The sequence below is a fragment of the Canis lupus genome, chromosome 9 (genome assembly GCF_003254725.2).
Source record: "Canis lupus dingo isolate Sandy chromosome 9, ASM325472v2, whole genome shotgun sequence".
In the NCBI taxonomy this organism is placed as follows: Eukaryota; Metazoa; Chordata; class Mammalia; order Carnivora; family Canidae; genus Canis; species Canis lupus.
The window spans coordinates 19,869,637-19,887,006 of NC_064251.1; the positions used below are offsets into that span (position 1 = coordinate 19,869,637).

The 17,370-nt window shown below is 41.4% G+C and overlaps 1 protein-coding gene across 2 annotated transcripts; it reads left to right on the forward strand.

The window, feature by feature from the left end:
- The first annotated feature begins 7,038 nt into the window (after positions 1–7,038).
- On the forward strand, positions 7,039–16,985 carry CCDC43 (coiled-coil domain containing 43). 2 transcript variants are annotated; one of them, XM_025440078.3, is made up of 5 exons: positions 7,039–7,361; positions 11,353–11,440; positions 12,326–12,461; positions 13,651–13,709; positions 15,371–16,985. In XM_025440078.3, exons 1-5 carry the CDS (start codon positions 7,080–7,082, stop codon positions 15,556–15,558), a joined length of 753 nt encoding a protein of 250 aa, XP_025295863.2. In that variant the 5' UTR covers positions 7,039–7,079; the 3' UTR covers positions 15,559–16,985. The 2 variants fall into 2 exon arrangements, with proteins under 2 accessions (XP_025295863.2, XP_025295864.1); XM_025440079.3 differs by lacking the exon at positions 13,651–13,709 and having other exon boundaries at positions 7,101–7,361.
- Positions 16,986–17,370: the final 385 nt, after the last annotated feature.

A 17,370-nucleotide genomic window follows, 5' to 3' on the forward strand; every position in this document is an offset into this window, starting at 1 on the left:
GAAATCAGTAAGGAAAAGACAATTCTTTTTTTTTTTTTTTTTTTCCCCTCTTCCAGGTGGATCATGCTGCTAATCGTACCCAGTTTGGGAAGAAAATTCACAACTTTGGGCTGATTCAGGAGAAGCTGGCCCAGATGGCGATGCTGCAGTATGTGACTGAGGTAAGGCTCTCCTTCTCCCCTGCCCACCCCCTCCCTGCTGTCTCCCCCTGACAGTGGGACTACAACCCGGAAAAGACAATTCAACAGAAAAATCTACAAGGGATATAAATGGGCAATTCAAAGATGAGAAAAAAATTTTTTTTAAGATGAGGAAATTTTAATGGAGAACAAACAAAAAATGCTCAAACTCACTAGTAATTAGGAAAATGCAAATTAAACAATCTGATGCCATTGCATACCCTTTTGGTTGGAAAAATTATAATGAAACCAAGTTTTAATAAAAATGTGAGGAAACAGGTGGAAATGTAACCTGGAACAAGCCCTTGGGAGAGCAATTTTGCGATATCCAGTAGGGTATCTGCCCTTCAACCCAGCAATTCTCTTTCTAGGTATATCCTGGTCTCCAGAGAGAGGTGTGTACCTCCTAGCAAAAGAAAATCACATGGCTACTGAAAGGAAGCATTAAAATTTAAATTCATCTTTTATCTAAAAGAATAAAAACAAGTGAGCTTTGCTAATCTTCCATAAGCAGATTGACACTGGTGCCCTCCCTGGGCCTCTCTTGTTAGACATCCTGGGGTATGTAGTAAGGCAGGGATGTTATCTGCGGAATGGGAAAGGGAAGCTTCACATTTGGAGGGATAGTGTATTTTTTTTTTCTTTCAGCTCTGTGGTATGTTTGTGTTTTAATATTCTATGTAGTTCACATATGCCCAGATGGATGGATTTATAGATTATGCTATCTAAATTGAATTTTCCTAACCCTCCAATGGACAAAGGATTTAAGAAAATTTGTCCAAAGAAGCACAATCGAGATTACTCACAAGTGAACACTGCAAGTACAAACTCTCAGGTTAAGTGAAAATTCAACCAGCATTGAGAGGGAGGCAGCTGGCCAACGAGTGAAAAAAAATCGCTCAATTCAAGAGATATTCTTGCCAGTGATGAATCCTTAACACTACTGAACCATACACTTAAACATGGTTAAGATGGTAAATTTTATTTTTTTATTTATTTTCGTTTTTTTATTTTTTGGTAAATTTTATATTAGGTACATTTTACCATAATTAAAAAGAAAAAAAGTGGGGAAAGTTATGAAGCATACATACGCAACCACATCATTTTCACTAAGGATTTTTGTAATATGTATGATTTTTGTAATATGTTATTCATTTCTTTTTGTCATCTCTATACCTAACATGGGGCTCAAACTCATTACCCAGAAATCAAGAGTTGGATGCTCTTCTGACTGAGCCAGCCAGGTGCCCCATTTACTGCATTTTAAAAAAGATTTTATCAGAGAGAGAGAGAGAGACATAGGCAGAGGGAGAAGCAGGCTCCCTGTAGGGAGCCAGATGTGGCTCGATCTCAGGACCCCAGGATCTTATGCAAAGGCAGGCACTCAATCACTGAGCCACCCAGGTGCCCCCATAATTCTTTTTGTATGTCTTATCATGGACATAATAATTTGTTATTTGATTCATAAATACACATTTGTGCATTAGAAATGCATAGTGAAATATTTTTCCTGCTGAGTATGTGGGAAAAATATGTTTGATGCTGGGCATCTGGGTGGCACAGTTTGCTAAGTTGGCTAAGTGCTGAATCTTGGTTTCACCTCAGGTCATGATCTCAAAATCCTGAGATCCAGCCTTGCATCAGGCTCCATGCTCAGTAGGGAGTCGGCTTCAGATTCTCTCCCTTTGCCTCTCCTCCATTTGTGCTCTCTCTCTCTCTAAAATAAATAGCCTTTTAAAAAAATGTATGTTTGATGCTTATTGGCCTAGTGAAAATTTCCCACAAGGACATAAAGAGATATATATAAGAATGTTAATTGAAGCACTATTTGGGAAACTAGTAAATAATCTAAATGCCTAACAACGAAGGAATGGATCAACTGGGATATATTCAAGCAGTGGAACACTAAAGAGTGGTTTAAATGTATGGATAAGAGCTGCATGTATCAACGTGGATAAATATTCTTTTTTTTTTTTATCAATGGATAAATATTCTAAACAATTTTATGTGGGGAAAAAAGCACACTGCAGAATGAAAAGTCCAACATGCAAAAACAACATATTCCTACATATTCCTACAGATACATATATATGTATGTATATGATACATATATATGTTGTAATATGGATACATACATATATATGTTGTAATATGTACTGTTTCAAAACATGGGGATCCCTAGGTGGCTCAGTGGTTCAGCTCCTGCCTTTGGCCCAGGGCGTGATCCTGGAGTCCTGGGATCGAGTCCTGCGTCGGGCTCCTGGCATAGAGCCTGCTTCTTCCTCTGCCTGTGTCTCTGCCTCTCTCTCTCTCTCTCTCTCATGAATAAATAAATAAAATCTTTTTTTAAAATAAATAAAATCTTAAAAAAATTCCAGAGGAAGATAAACACCAAATTCAGGAATAGTGGTTACCTCTGGGAAGGAAGAGAAGAAAATGAGATTGGAGGAAGTATTCAAGTAGGCTTTATTTCTGGGGGGAAAAAAGATGCAAGGTAAATAAATACAACATTGCATAATTCTATTATTTTTAAAAATACTTATTTTAGGGATGCCTGGGTGGCTCAGCGGTTGAGTGCCTGCCTTCAGCCCAGGGTGTGATCCTGGAATCCCAGGATCGAGTCCTGCATCGGGCTCCCTGTATGGAGCCTGCTTGTCTCTCTGCTTGTGTCTCTGCCTCTCTCTCTCTCTCTCTCTCATGAATAAATAAATAAAATCTTAAAAATATATATGTGTATATATATATTTGAGAGAGAGAGAGACAGAGATTACACGTTGGGGGCAGGGCAGAGGGAGAAGCAGATGCCCTGCTGAATGCAGAGCCTAATACAGGGCTTGGTCATGACCTGAGCCAAAATCAAGGGTCAGCTGCTTAACTAAGCCATCCAGGTGCCCTGCTTATAGTTTTAAAACAAGATGTTTTGAACCTAGTTTCCCTGAGTTCTCTGTCTCAGTGACAATCATCCTCCTATCCCCTGTGTATCTTTCCCAAGATATTTTATGCACATGCAAGAACATGTATGTATATGTATTTCCCTTACCCAGCCTTCTTTTCAAACACAATTGGTAGCAAACATTACATACTGTTCTGAGCCTCACTTTTTTAACAACGTATCTTGAGTTTTGTTACCTATCAGTACATAAAGAGCTTCCTCCATTTCTACAGCTGTCCAGTACTTCTTTTTGTGCCTCTTTTGAGCCAGTCTCCCACTGACAGAATGGAGACTATTTATGTCCTTTCACTACAATAAGCATCACTGTAATGAATTATCTTATAAACAGGTCATTCTGCACACATGTATACATTATAATAAATTCTCAGTTATAGAAATGCTGGCTCTTTTCAAATTGCCCTCCAAGGAGATTGTATTGAGTTACCTCCTGCTCCAACATTTTCCAGTGCCTGCTACTCAATCACAGATCAACACGGCATATTATCAGACTTTTTGATCTGAGAAGTAAACATGGTTATCTCATCTCCAAGTTTAATTTGCATATTTTAAAAACTATGCGTCAACATCTTTTTATAGTTTAGTCATTTTGATTTTTTTCTGTAAGCTTTCTTTTTTTTTGTAAGCTTTCTGTCACTTTTCCAGTTGTATGATTTTTTTAACCATGAGCAATTACTTTTTTTAAAATTTAAATTCAATTAGCTAACATATAGTATAGTACGTCATTAGTTTCAGATGTAGAGTTCAGTAATTCATCAGTTGCATATAACACCCAGTGCTCATCACATCACACAACCACTGTACCACCCAGGCACCCTGAGGCTTTTTTGTTTTTAATGCAGGGTCTGAAGAATCTTCATTCAGTTTTGTGAGAAGCTCCTAATGCCTTCAAAAATCTGTGCATAGTACCAGTATCGATTTTTTTTTTCAGTATCGATTTTCTAATTTTGATATTGTAACATAGTTATATAAGTTGTTTCCATTGAAGGAAACTGGGTGAAGGTGCACTGGTTTCTATGTACTATTTTTGCAACTTCCCATGAGTCTGTAATTATTTCAAAATAAAAATTAAGAGAAAAGCCAACAAAATTTCATGGTACTTTTCTGCTTGAGGGGCTCTGCATTGACCTCAAACTACAACCCTTGAATCATGATGGCTCCCAAGTCTGTTGACTGACATGCCCCACCTATAAGACAGCCACTGGGTTAGAAGATATATCTGAGGGGACACCTGGCTGGCACAGTCATGGAGCATGTGACTCTTGATTTTTGGGTTGTAAGTCTGAGCCTCAGGTTGGGTGTAGAGATTATTTAAAAATGAAATCATATATATATGATTATATACCATACAATATGTAATCATATAATACATATCATATATATGATTATAATCATATAATATATAAATTATATATATATAATCGAAGCTGTATCTGAGTACTGAAACAGGCAAGTGTTGTTTGGGGGCTGACTCTGGCCTCTGACTCCATTACTGTCATATTTTAACTTAGGGACCACATAGCAGCCATGGAGCTAATATTCACACTATCCTGTACTTCTGAGCTAATTCTTTTTTTTTAAGATTTATTTATTTATTCATTCAGAGAGACAGAGAGGCAGAGAGAGAAGCGGGCTCCTTGCAGGGAGCCCGACGTGGGACTCCATCACGGGTCTCCAGGATCACGCCCTGGGCTGCAGGCGGCGCTAAACCGCTGCGCCACTGGGGCTGCCCCTGAGCTAAATTTTAATGTTCCATGTCTATTCATTTACATTATCTCAATAAGGATAGAGAACTCTCTCAAGAGTTCCTTTGCAAGGGATGCCTGGGTGGCTCAGCAGTTGAGCATCTGCCTTTGGCTTAGGGTGTGATCCCGGGATCAAATCCCATATTGGGCTCCCTGCATGGAGCCTGCTTCTCCCTCTGTCTCTGCCTCTCTGTGTCTCTCATGAATAAGTAAATAAAATCTTAAAAAAAAAAATTTCCTTTGCAAAGTACAGAAGCCCCTGTTCTTGCTGTCATCTCCTGCATATCTTCTTTATGAACTCTGTTGCTCAAGCTGTACATGAATCACTGGAGGACTCTAACAAATCTTTGTGCACAGTTCCCTGCATCCGGGTCTTCTTTTCTCGTCTTTTTTTTTTTTTTTTTTTAAAGATGTTACTTATTCATTCATGAGAGACGCACAGAGAGAGAGAAGCAGAGACACAGAGGGAGAGCAGGCTCCACACAGGGAGCCGGATGCAGGGCTCAATCCTGCGACTCCAAGACCACGCCCTGGGCTGAAGGCAGGGGCCAAACCCCAGAGCCACCCAGGGATCCCCTCTCTTCCTCTTTTTGCCTAAAGAAGTTTTATTCATTCTTCAAAAAAAGTATACGCACGCACCAGAGCACCTGAGTGGCTCAGGTCATTGTCCCAGGGCCCTGGGATCGAGCCTCTAGTTGGGCTTTCTGCTCAGTGGAGAGCCTGCTTCTCCCTCTCCCTCTGCTACTCCTCCCTGCTCCTGCATGCTTTCTCTCTCGCTCACTATCTGAAATAAGTAAAATCTTAAACAAATAAAAAGAGCACCATCTCCACTAGGCAACCAGCCATCTCCACAGCTTCCAACAAGTAACTCCAACAGGTAACGTCAACTTCATCTTCTAGGCACCCTACTGCAGCCTCCATTGGACAAAGCTCCATTAAAACATGTCACCATATTGTCGTTAAACATGCCTGTTCTCACTGGACTGAAGGCTCATTCGAGGGCAGAGATTTTTGTGACATTTATCTTTGTATTTGCGGTGCCCACAAGCAATGCCATGCTGTAGGTACTCAAACATTTAGTGAATGAAGGAGTCAGGTTCATGACCTACCAGCCTCTCTGCAGTTCAGGAAAAGCCAACCTAGGTTCTTGGGTAATTCATTTCTGCACGGAGCCAGGTGTTTCGCAGAGTTCAGCTGAGGCTCTGGCTGCTGTGCACAAGCTCCTTGCCTCTAGTTAGGCTTCCTGTAGCTCTGAGACTCTGTGCTTCAGTTTCTTTATCTTTAACACGGGGAATACGGGGACAATAAGAGTATCTTCTCACAGGGTTGTTGATGGGATTACAAGCAATGATGCATCGAAAGCTCTTACTTAGCACAGTGATGGCCAAGAGTAAACAAGGCTCCTCCGAGATAGGCGTTTACGTATAGAATGAATGAGTGAAAAATAACTTGAGGTTGTCTGATCATTTATTGAGCACCTACTGTGTCCGGTACTAACACGCTAAAAGCAGATAAGCAACCGCATGCACACTGCTTTTAACACAGATTGCCGGGAACCAGGGAAGGTTTTCTGGAGCTTGAGTTTTGATACGAGCGGAGCATGGTGAAGGTGCTAGTTAAGAGATGGTGGGTCTGGGACGCCTGGGTGACTCAGTGGTAGAGCATCTGCCTTTGGCTCAGGGTGTGATCCTGGGGTCCGGGGATCGAGTGCCCCATCGGGCTCCCTGCAGGGAGTCTGCATTTTATCTCTGCCTCTCTCTCTCTCTCTCTGGGTCTCTCGTGAATAAATAAATAAAATCTTAAAAAGAGAGAGAGAGAGAGAGAGAGAGAGAGACGGTGGGTCTTCCGGACAGAGTTCCCTTTGGAAAGCTGTGTGAAGGTGGGCGACTTGGTATCTATGCCACGAAGGCGCGCGGAAGGGCAGCTCGGTGCGGTGAACTGAGGCGCTGGATTCGAAGTTGAGTTCCAGTCCTATTTAGGTAGTAGCCGCGTGACTTTGGTCAAGTTACCGAACCTCTCTGAACTTCCCCGACTGTAAAAAAAAAAAAAAAAAAGAGTCTATTAAGAATATTCACCTGCCAGGGTGCCTGAGCGATGACGTAACCGTGCGTTTGCCAACAGGCGCTCTATTTAGAAGCCGCAAGACGCCCAGGCGGGTCACTACTGGTCCATGCGCTCCACGGGGTGTGGGTTCTCGCTCGGAGCATGCGCAGTGGGCCCGCAGCGCGGCCCGTCAGGCACTGCGGTAGGCGCCCTGGAGGCTGGCAGGACCCTGACCCCAAGATGGCGGCGCCCAGTGAAGTGCCTGCGGCTGCCTCCGGAAAAGGCGGTGGCGGGGACGGCGGTTTTGGGTCATGGCTGGACGGACGGTTGGAGGCGCTGGGAGTGGACCGAGCCGTTTACGGCGCCTACATCCTGGGTGTCCTGCAGGAGGAGGAGGAAGAAGAGAAGCTGGACGCTTTGCAGGGTATCCTCTCTGCTTTCTTGGTGAGAAGCCCGGACACGTTCCTATTAGCTTTCTGGCGGCCCTTGTCAGTACTTCGTACCCCTTTTCCCATACCTGGTGTCCCAAATGATTAGTGGTCTTACCTGGGAGAGGAATATTCTGAGGTCTGGGCCTCGGGGGAAGGGGATTGCTCATCAACCAGGGTTTGGGAAAGTCAAAAGGTTGCAGGTGCATAAAGAAGAATGGCTTTCCCTTATTCCTGGGGACACGACCCTCTCGGATGCCTGTGGGTGAGCTGGGTGAGTATTCTTCCGAAGGCGTTGAAGTGTCTAAGTGAGAGTTTTATCATAAACGCCTAACGACCAATCTCATTCCCATCCATTGACAGTGTTCAGAGAGGGGAATAAAGTGCTCTGGGGATGTCTGTGCTCTTTAAGAGGCAGTGTCCAGGGCTGTCCCATGACAAAAGCCTGCAGGAAGTACCCTCTCGGTTCCTATTTTGGAGGTAAGAGTCCAAAAAAGGTAAGCTGGCAGTAAAAGTCTTGGTATAGGTCTAGGCCTAGGCCGAACTGAAACAAATATTGTGCTTAATATTTTATAGTATTTAGAGATGCAGAAATTGTCAGTGTTTGCTGGAGGAGGTGGGAAATAAAGTCAGAGTTTTAAAGAAGAGAGATAAACTTGGTACCAGCTTCTTAAAAACAGATTCAAGAACTCAGAAATGTGTACTTTAATCTGTGTTTAAGTAGTAAGTCACCTGGTTGTCCACTTTTCCAGCCTGACCATTCTGCTGCCTTCATCTCTGCTTATAGTTACTTGTTGGAAACCTGGTTCAGTGATTGGGCAAATGGTTGAAATATAATACCAGTGCAGCTGTCCCAGGTCCTCCTGGCAATGTCCCGCTTTTAGTCCCAAAGGCTGCTCTGGTGAGATTGACCTATAAATGGGAAAGCTTTAAAACAGCTTGTGATGTGGCTCATAAATTCAGTGGAAATGGAACAGTATGGAGTAAATTATTTTCCTGGACCTTGACATTGCAAGTTGGTGGAGGGGGATAGTGTGAGGCAAGCGATTTAAGTTAGTTGTTATTTCCAGCTTAGAAGTTACTAAAGACTCCATGAAAAAGAAGTTGAAGTAACTTGGGTACCCATTGGTATTAGCTCCTTGGCTTGTTCTTTTCATGGTGTCATCATTTAGAACTGCATGTCTGCTGCTGATAAAAGCAGGCATGAGTTTGCCTTAGACTATTAAGTGTCTTGATAGATGAGAGAAATGTTATCTAAAACCAGATTTGGTTCTTTATATCTGCCTCTGTTTACATGAACTACGGAAGACACAATCGTTTTTAAGGGTGGCTTCCCCCTCTCTCTGCTGGATCCACACACCATGCTTAATTTTCTCTTGGTTTTCCCAACCCCTTCTATATAGGAAATGACTTTGGGAAGAATTGGCCAGGAATTATATGGTGAGGCAGGGGTCCTGTTCATGAAACAACTGAGAAGCAACTTTACAGAACAGCAAGGCCAGTGAATATGGTATATATCAAACACATAATTCATAATGCTGTTTACTTTCTGTCGGTCAGGCTCTATATACAAGCCACTGACTGTTTTACCAAATCCCTTTCCAGAAAAAACAAAAGGCATTGCTAAATCAATCACCAGGTTGGGCTAGAATTCAGTATTAGGAATTAAGTTTGTCAGCAACAATTTGAGTTAAGATTCAAGAACATTGTATCTTGTCAGGAGCAAATAACAGTTAATAAATGCTTTTTATTAATCCTTTTTTGGGACGCTTGGGTGGCTCAGTGGTTGAGCGTCTGCCTTTGGCTCAGGGCATGATCCCGGAGTTCCAGGATTGAGTCCCACATCGGGCTCCCTGCATGGAGGCTGCTCCTCCCTTTCTCTATGTCTCTGCCTCTGTCTCTGTGTGTGTCTCACGAATAAATAAATAAAATCTAAATAAATAAAATCTTAAATCCTTTAAAAAAATTCCTTCCAGTGGCATTTGTATTGATTGATTATCAAGTTTTTATTGATGGGTTTTTCTCTATCAAGCACTGCCCAAAGTGTTTGGGGTACCTCAGGGAACAAAACAAAAACCCCTGCCCTGATGGGATAACATTCTAGTAGGGAAAACCTTAATCAGTAAATTATATAGTATGTCAGAAAATGATAAGCACTAGGAGAAAAAGAACATTATAAGATCAGGAGTGGAATGGAGGGGTGAGTTTTCATTTTCAGTAGGATTATTACGTTAATTGGGGTCTTACATCTTATGGCACCTGTTTATATGTACACATATAAACCTTCTAAATTGTCAGTGTCATGAGACCCAGGGCTTTTTCTCATTCATCTCTCTCACTATCTTAGTGCTTTCAACATGGCACGCACCATCTGGATGAATAAATGAACAAATGGATGAATGAACTCCTTTGGTCTGGGTGAAGCCTGGGAAAATAAAGGGTCTTGTCCTCTGAGAGCACCCTTTTTCTTTTGCTTCTCTACTCATTTACCTTCCTTCTCCTTCCTTTATTTTTCCTGCTGGGGGTTCATGAACAATGTAAACTCTGGGCTAAAAAAAGAAAAAAAAAAAAAAGAAACTCTGGGCTAAAATAATTTCTTTTTTTTTTTTTTTAAGGATTTTATTTATTTATTCAGGAGAGACACACACAGAGAGAGGCAGAGACACAGAGAGAGAAGCAGGCTTCATGCAGGGGGCCCGATGTGGGACTCCATCCCAGGACCCCAGGATCACGCCTGAGCCAAAGGCAGACTCAACCACTGACTGAGCCACCCAGGCGTCCAAAGAATTTCTGTATATTTGGCATCTGTTCTTAAAGAATGCAGAGTAGAGGATAGAATCCTTTGCTGGGTACAAAATAAGGAAATCCAAAATAGGGGCGCTCCTGGGTGGCTCCTTCAGTAGAGTGTGCGACTCTTGATCTCAGGGTTGTGAGTTCAAGCCCCTTATTGGATATAGAGATTACTTAAAAGAAAAATCTTTAAAAAAAAAAAAAAAGTGTGTTCTGCTTCTCCTCACTTTCTTTGAGAGATGATTTAACATAATGGCTGAGAATAAGACTGCTTGGGCTCAAATCCTGTTTAATCCATTTGCTACTTGTATGACCTTGGGCAAGCAAGTTCCTTAACCTCTGTACCTTGGTTTCCTCATCTGTAAATTGAAAGTGGCAATAGCACTTACATCTTGGGATTGTTTGAGAAATTGAGTACTTATGTGAGGTATTTAGAACAGTTCCTGGCACATGCTAAGCATTTAGTAAATGTGAACTCTGACAGCTCATTTTGAGGGGTAGAACATGAAGATTGTGGAGGCAGCCATAATGAAGATGGAGGAGAATGCCCATACTTGAAATGCCTATTCTTCACCAAGCAGGGTAGGGATTTTATACATTCTTCTTTATCCTCACTAAAATCCTGACAAGACGTGAAGCTCAGAAAGGTAAACTTGTTCTCAGACCTGGGTTTGAATTTAAGTATGTCTGACACTGAAGCCAACATCCTTTCATCATACTGTGTTAAGGAGGAAGATTGGTCAACATGCAGAATGTGTATGCTTGTGTAAAATGGACAGAGGGTGGGTGTGGATAGGAGACCATCTGCTCATTCAGGTGGAGTGAGCAAGGTAATGGATATGTTCCAGCATGAAAGTTGATAAACCTTGAAGAATGTACTGAGTTAAGTCTATCAGCCAAGGAACATTTCCCAGAGGAGAGTTTTAACTCAGGTAACAGGTTTTTGCTCCAGAAGCATGAGGAAGACTGTCCTGAGTTATTGTGAACCCTTTCCCTTGGAGCTTAGCAGGATGGAGTTGGCGCTTTTGACTTAGAAGGTGTGGACTCACACATGGGATTATTTCTGAACCTCAGAAAAGAGAAACATACTTCTTATTCTGTGGCTCTCAAATCTGCCCCGTGACTCCTTATCACCAGAGGTAGAGCTGTGTCCTGGGCATGGGCTTTGTCCAGGCCGAGCGCTCTCAGGAAATTAATTGGTCTATTTTTCCAACTAGGAAGAAGATTCTCTTCTTAACATCTGCAAGGAGATTGTGGAACGTTGGTCGGAAAGTCAGAATGTCGTCACCAAAGTGAAAAAAGAAGGTAGCGTTGGGAGTTTGTCTAATCTCCAGGCCCTTTTCTGACAACTTTTCCTATACAGCTGTGAGCAAGAGGGTTTTGAGTTTTCTCTGCCCAATGTGGAGCTGGATCCCAGGACCGTGGGATCATGACCTGAGCCAAAGGCAGAGGCTTACTAGACTGAGCTACCCAGATGACCCTGGTTGGTTTGTTTTTTTTTTTTAAAGCTCCCCCAAATGATTCTAATGTGGATCCAGGCATAAAAACCACTACTGGACACCATTGCCTCTTTTCTTTGAGAATGATTAACTTAATAATTGATTTTATTTTAAGATAATCTATGAATTTCACTTGGCATAATCATCACTATGACAGGGACCAGCACAAGGGCTCCTGGGTGACTCAGTTGGTTAAGCATCAGCCTTCGTGATTCCAAGTCCTGGGATCGAGCCCCATATCAGGCTCCCTGCTCAGCAGGGAGTCCATTTCTCCGTCTCCCTCTGCTCCTCCCTACTGCTCCTGTGCTCTCTCTCTGTGCTTTTTTTTTCTCTCTCAGCTAAATAGACGGGAAAAAGTTGCATGCTTGAAACTAAATTTTTTCTGATTCTAATACAGCGCTTTTCAACCTTTTTTTTTTTTTTTTAAGCAGCAGAACTTCAATTTATAAAATACGTAAAAGCAGGGCTGCTCTGATTGAAGATGGATACAAGACCTAAAGCCTATCCTGCATGGTCTTTGCTTTGCCTTTGTCAGTGGCACCCAAGGCACCTCCTTTGAACCTCAGGGCCCTAAAGAATCAGCAGATGCCGTTGTCTTTCCTGCAGGCACTGTCTGAGTGGACTAGTGGTTTGGTGAGCTTGTTTTCTCTCACATACAACCTTGTTGCCCCTCCTTTCCCTTCCCTCCCAGATGAGGTACAGGCCATTGCCACCCTAATTGAGAAGCAGGCACAGATTGTGGTGAAGCCCAGGATGGTGTCAGAAGAGGAGAAGCAGAGAAAAGCTGCCCTTCTGGCCCAGTATGCTGATGTGACAGATGAAGAAGAATATCCTTCTTGAAGTCTTGTAACCATTCCCTGAGGCTCGAGTCAGAAGTGTTTGATGGGTTTCAGTGAGCTCTGGGAAGTTGCCAATCTCCCCCCTGGTGTGATTTTTTTTCCCCTTAAAATGGCACTGATCTATGACCCTTCGTGGGTGTGAGGAGTAATGTTGGGATAATTGATACCACATTAACATTTTTCAGCACATAATCAGTATGTTCCTGAAAACTTAGGTGTAAAAGAAATAATGCCTTAATAATGGATCATTTATATTGTTTTTTGCAGAAGCTAAGGAATAGCTGTGATTCTTTGTGTAATATCTTTCTGTACAGTATTACACATAATCCATCTTTATATTCTTTTCCCAATTGATAAGGAAACTGAGACAGTGAGAAATGAATGTGTGGTCAGAGACATGTATAGATTTAGTGGCAAAACCAGGACTAGAATATGGATATTTTCGAATGAAGGATTCCCAAATTTGGAGCAGTTTCATTTGAAATTTTTTTTTTATAATTGAAAGATTGAATCCCCAGCTAACACAGGAGAAATCTGGAATTTGGGGGCTGTGCAAAAGGCAATTGCTATTGATGGGGACAGGCTTGGTTCCCTGTGAGTTTGAACTTGTTTAGGAGATGCTTAGCTTACAGAGCCTGCTTGAGTGGAGCATGTGGAACCTTATTCAGCAGGGCACATACCAGAAATGTTAGCTGTCTCATCACAAGTTTAGGAAATAATTCTTAGGCTTTTAGGGGCCAGCTTGTCTTCTGGTTTATTGTTTGTTTTTTTTTTGCCAGGGTCAGCAGAGCTCTGTGTCCAATGACAAAATCTCCTTTCTTGGGCTAGAAAAGAACAATTTAAGCAGTGGTTCTTCCAGACGACTTGTTAAAACGCCAATTGCTGGGCCCCCTACTCCCCAGTTTCTGATTTAGTAGGTCCGGTTTGGAGCCTAAGAATGTGCTTTTCTAGCAAGTTCCCAGGGAGTTCTGGGAACCACATTTTGAGAAGAGATCTTACACTAGTTCTCAACAATCTTGAGACTTCTAAAGATGACTGCTGGGTTTACCACCACGTCTCTGATAGTGTTTTTCTTCAGCATGCTTTTCCTACCCATCACTTCACTGAATGTTTTCTGATGTTGGGCTGGGATGTGCTAGCCTTTGCTTTCCATCCAACTTTCCTTAACATCGCTCACCGAAGCCGATGAGAAGGATGATTCAGGTGCCACCACAATGAACATTGGTTCTGATAAATGTATCCTTCTCTTTGTCCCCAAGTGTTTCTCCATTGAATATTCTTGAGGAACAGTTTTTATCTTGCTGTCATTGCTGGGGGATCCTCTTACCAACAGGAACTCATGTTGGGTCAGTTTTGTGGGCCCCATTTCGAGGACAACCATAAATAGTCAATTTAAGGAGAAATTTCACCAAAGAAAACATGTTAACATGTACTGTGAAGGAGGAAGGACTTCTTAAGAGAGGATTTCTAAGGGAACAGAAGAATCTACTCCCTGTGTATAATAGCACTGTGTTACCAGCAGTGGAACCAATTACAACAGTATTGAAATTTTGACTTTGTCCTCAAAGACCGTATAATTTTGTCAGAACACAAACACTGAATCTTTTGAGCTAAAAATATGGACAGATGGAAAGAAGTGCTAAGGAAAGTCCCTACCAACAGACACTTTTGAGAAGCTTCTGCATTGATTGATTGATTGATTTCATTTATTTGTTTGAGAGAGAGAGAGAGTGCAGGGAAAAGTGGCAGAAGAGAGGGAGAGGGAATCTCCAGGGTCTCCCAGGACCTCCTGCTGAGAGCAGAGCTGATGCAGGGCTTGATCTCAGGACCCTGAGATCATGACCTGAGCTGAAACCAAGAGTTGGACACTTAACTATTTAACTATTAAGACTCCCCTCACAGGGAGCCTAGGTGACTCAGTCAGTTATGTGTCTGCCTTCAGCTCAAGTCACGGTCCCAGGGTCCTGGGATTGAGCCCGCAGTCAGGCTCCATAGTCAGCAAGGGTCTGCTTCTCTCTCTCCCTCTGCCCCTCCCACTCCTGTGCACATGCTTATCTCTCTTTCAAATAAGACATTTTAAAAAGAAAAAAAATTCTGAAGTATGATGGGCTATCAAAGAAAAGGAGGTTATTTCAGGGAGACTTATTTATTTTAAAGCACTAAAGCAAAAAAAAAATGTTATGTTTTAAGAATAGGAAGGAAGTTGTCTGGTGGTAACAGGTTGTTTCTGTTTTTTTAAGTTTATTTTTTTTTTTAGTAATCTCTATACCCAGTGTGGGGATCGAACCCATGACCCCGAGATCAAGAGTTGAATATTCTTCTGACTGAACCAGCCAGGCACTCCCAGGTTGTGTTTTTAAAGTCTTAAGAAAGGAGGGGTAGAGTTTTTGGCTAGGTATTTTCTAACTGCTTAAACTTATTTCGGATCTTTTATAAATCCAGTTTGTGGTTATTAAAACCTGTTTTTCACTTAAGCTTCATTGTTCTAGGAAAAAAAGCAAATTGATAAAGTGTAGTAAGGTTAAACAACTTAACTTTTTTCAAGCATTTTAATAATGCCAAGTATATAAAATTTTTGCCAATTACATTAATACTCTATGCACTAAAACTAGCCTAGATACTCCAGTATTCCGCCATGATCTAAGTACTTATTCTGGAATGAAACTTCATTTTCATAAAAATTTTTAACCTTCAAATTTAGAGAAGTCTGAGGTTTTTATTCTGAGGATTAGTTTTAAACTTTTGTTTAAAATAGTAATTCCAAGAATCCCCATTTGACCAAAGATAAATTATCATAAGGACTTCTTTTAAAGACTAGAAATATGTAGAGAGAGAATAAGGACAGAGTGGTAGTTGGGACTGTATGACCTTATCCTAATCCCTTAACTCACCTGTAGCTCTGTTCCGAAACACCAATGTGGAAGATGTCCTCAATGCCCGAAAACTGGAGCGAGACTCACTTCGGGATGAGTCCCAGAGGAAGAAGGAACAGGACAAGCTGCAGAGGGAGAGGGACAAACTAGCCAAGCAGGAGCGCAAGGAAAAGGAAAAGAAAAGGACACAAAGAGGGGAGCGGAAGCGATAACCTTGGTCCACTCTGTTCTTTCTCTTCATTGACTTGATCAAAGGGAGAAGTGATTGTGCACACGTGTATTTAAGAGAAATGAGAGAACATTGCAAAGTGATTTCCCAAGGCATTTCCCTTTTGTTTACATGGTCAAAAGGAAAATCACAAACACTTCTAATTACAACATGTGCCATGTCTCTGTGGTGTGGGTAATCAGATTATTGAAGTTGATGTCTGTACCAAAGATCTGGAATGGGGGCAACTTTTATATTTTAATACTGAAGTCCTGGCTCCTTTTGGCCACTTTACAAGTCTTCCCTCACCTAGGATAAATAGCAGAAATATTCAGAAAGCTTGACAGTTTTCATCCTGAAGGAGCAGAATCATGACCACTCCTTTCCTGAGATGAAATTTGGGAGTGTAAAGTACTTTGAAAGTAGCATTTACCCCTTAATGTATTATTTTATGGATGAAATAGAAAACAAATGAAGAGCCCTACCTGGATCTAGATACTATGTTAACATGGCAACGAACTATGAAAACGGAAGAAATGATGTAGATATTCTAGATTTGACTTTTTTTTTTTTTTTAAAGCTTCAGCCCGTGGGAGGGAAAAGAAGTATCTTTTTAAAAAATAAAGATAGTTACATATTTTTCCTCATCGAGGCTGATTTTGAAAAAGAATGTGTATTGAATGGAAGAATATCATTGTTAGCTAGATTCATTTTTTATAATCATGAGCCCTTGAGTGCTAGTAGAGATTTTAATCCTGATCTGCCCTAAAACAGGAGTATAAAGACATGATAATTACAGGTTGAGAGAAACTTCAGGAACCATGCGTTTAAGGAAGAAACACTGGAAATCTCTGCTAACACAAAGATATTTAAGAGTGTACTTTGTGGGGTGCTCAACAAATTTAATGAGTGAATGGGAAAAACCTGGGAGAGTCCAAAGTGAGCAGGAACTCTCCATTTCTACTTTTGTCACAAGCCACATTCAATTGTAAATAAGGCCTTTTCTTCAGGCAGCCTACTCAAGAAACCTGAAGGGAGCAATCTCCCTGACAAGACAGAAAAGAGGTATTATATACCTGAGGTTGGCAAACTACTGCAGGCAAGCAAATTTGGCTGTTTGTTTTTGCATAGTGCAAGTCAGCAATGGACTTTGCATTTTTAAAGGGTTGTAAAAGAAGGAATATATGACAGAGACCTTTTGTGGTCTATGAAACCTAAAATATGTACTGTGTGGCCCTTCAGAGAAAAAGTTTGCCAACTTCTGTTTTATACCATTAACCAAGAGGTTAACCAAATTTTTTAACCTTTGTGGAGAAGGTCAAAAAGCATGGTTAAGGAAAAGATGTGTCATCTCTATACACTCCTATAACCGTGGCATTGCATTTTTAAAAAGTAACCATCTTTTAAAAAAAAATAAACTATTTAAATCACTGTTTTCTGATTTACTCTGATTCCTTCCAGCTATTCATGGAAATGTGTGAACAGTCGCTTAGCAGTGTGTTGAATTTTGCTTTATATTTTGTTTTGATTAGCCCAGTACACTCTCCTGTTAGTTGAACCTCTTCCTAGAATCAAATTCTCTGCCTCCACTTTCTTTTCCGTGAGGTTGGGTGTTAGGAGATTAGCAAGATTAACTTTTTTTGGAAGTCAGTAAATTGACTTTGAAGTCCTTACAAGTGCTTATGTTGGAGTCTTTGTCTTCTGTGACAGTAGCAATAGGCTGTGGCTACAGATAGCTTATGAGAGCACCTCTTTGATTAACCCTTATTTTGGATTTTTTATTTATTCTCACCTTGATTTTGGTATCTGAAGCAGA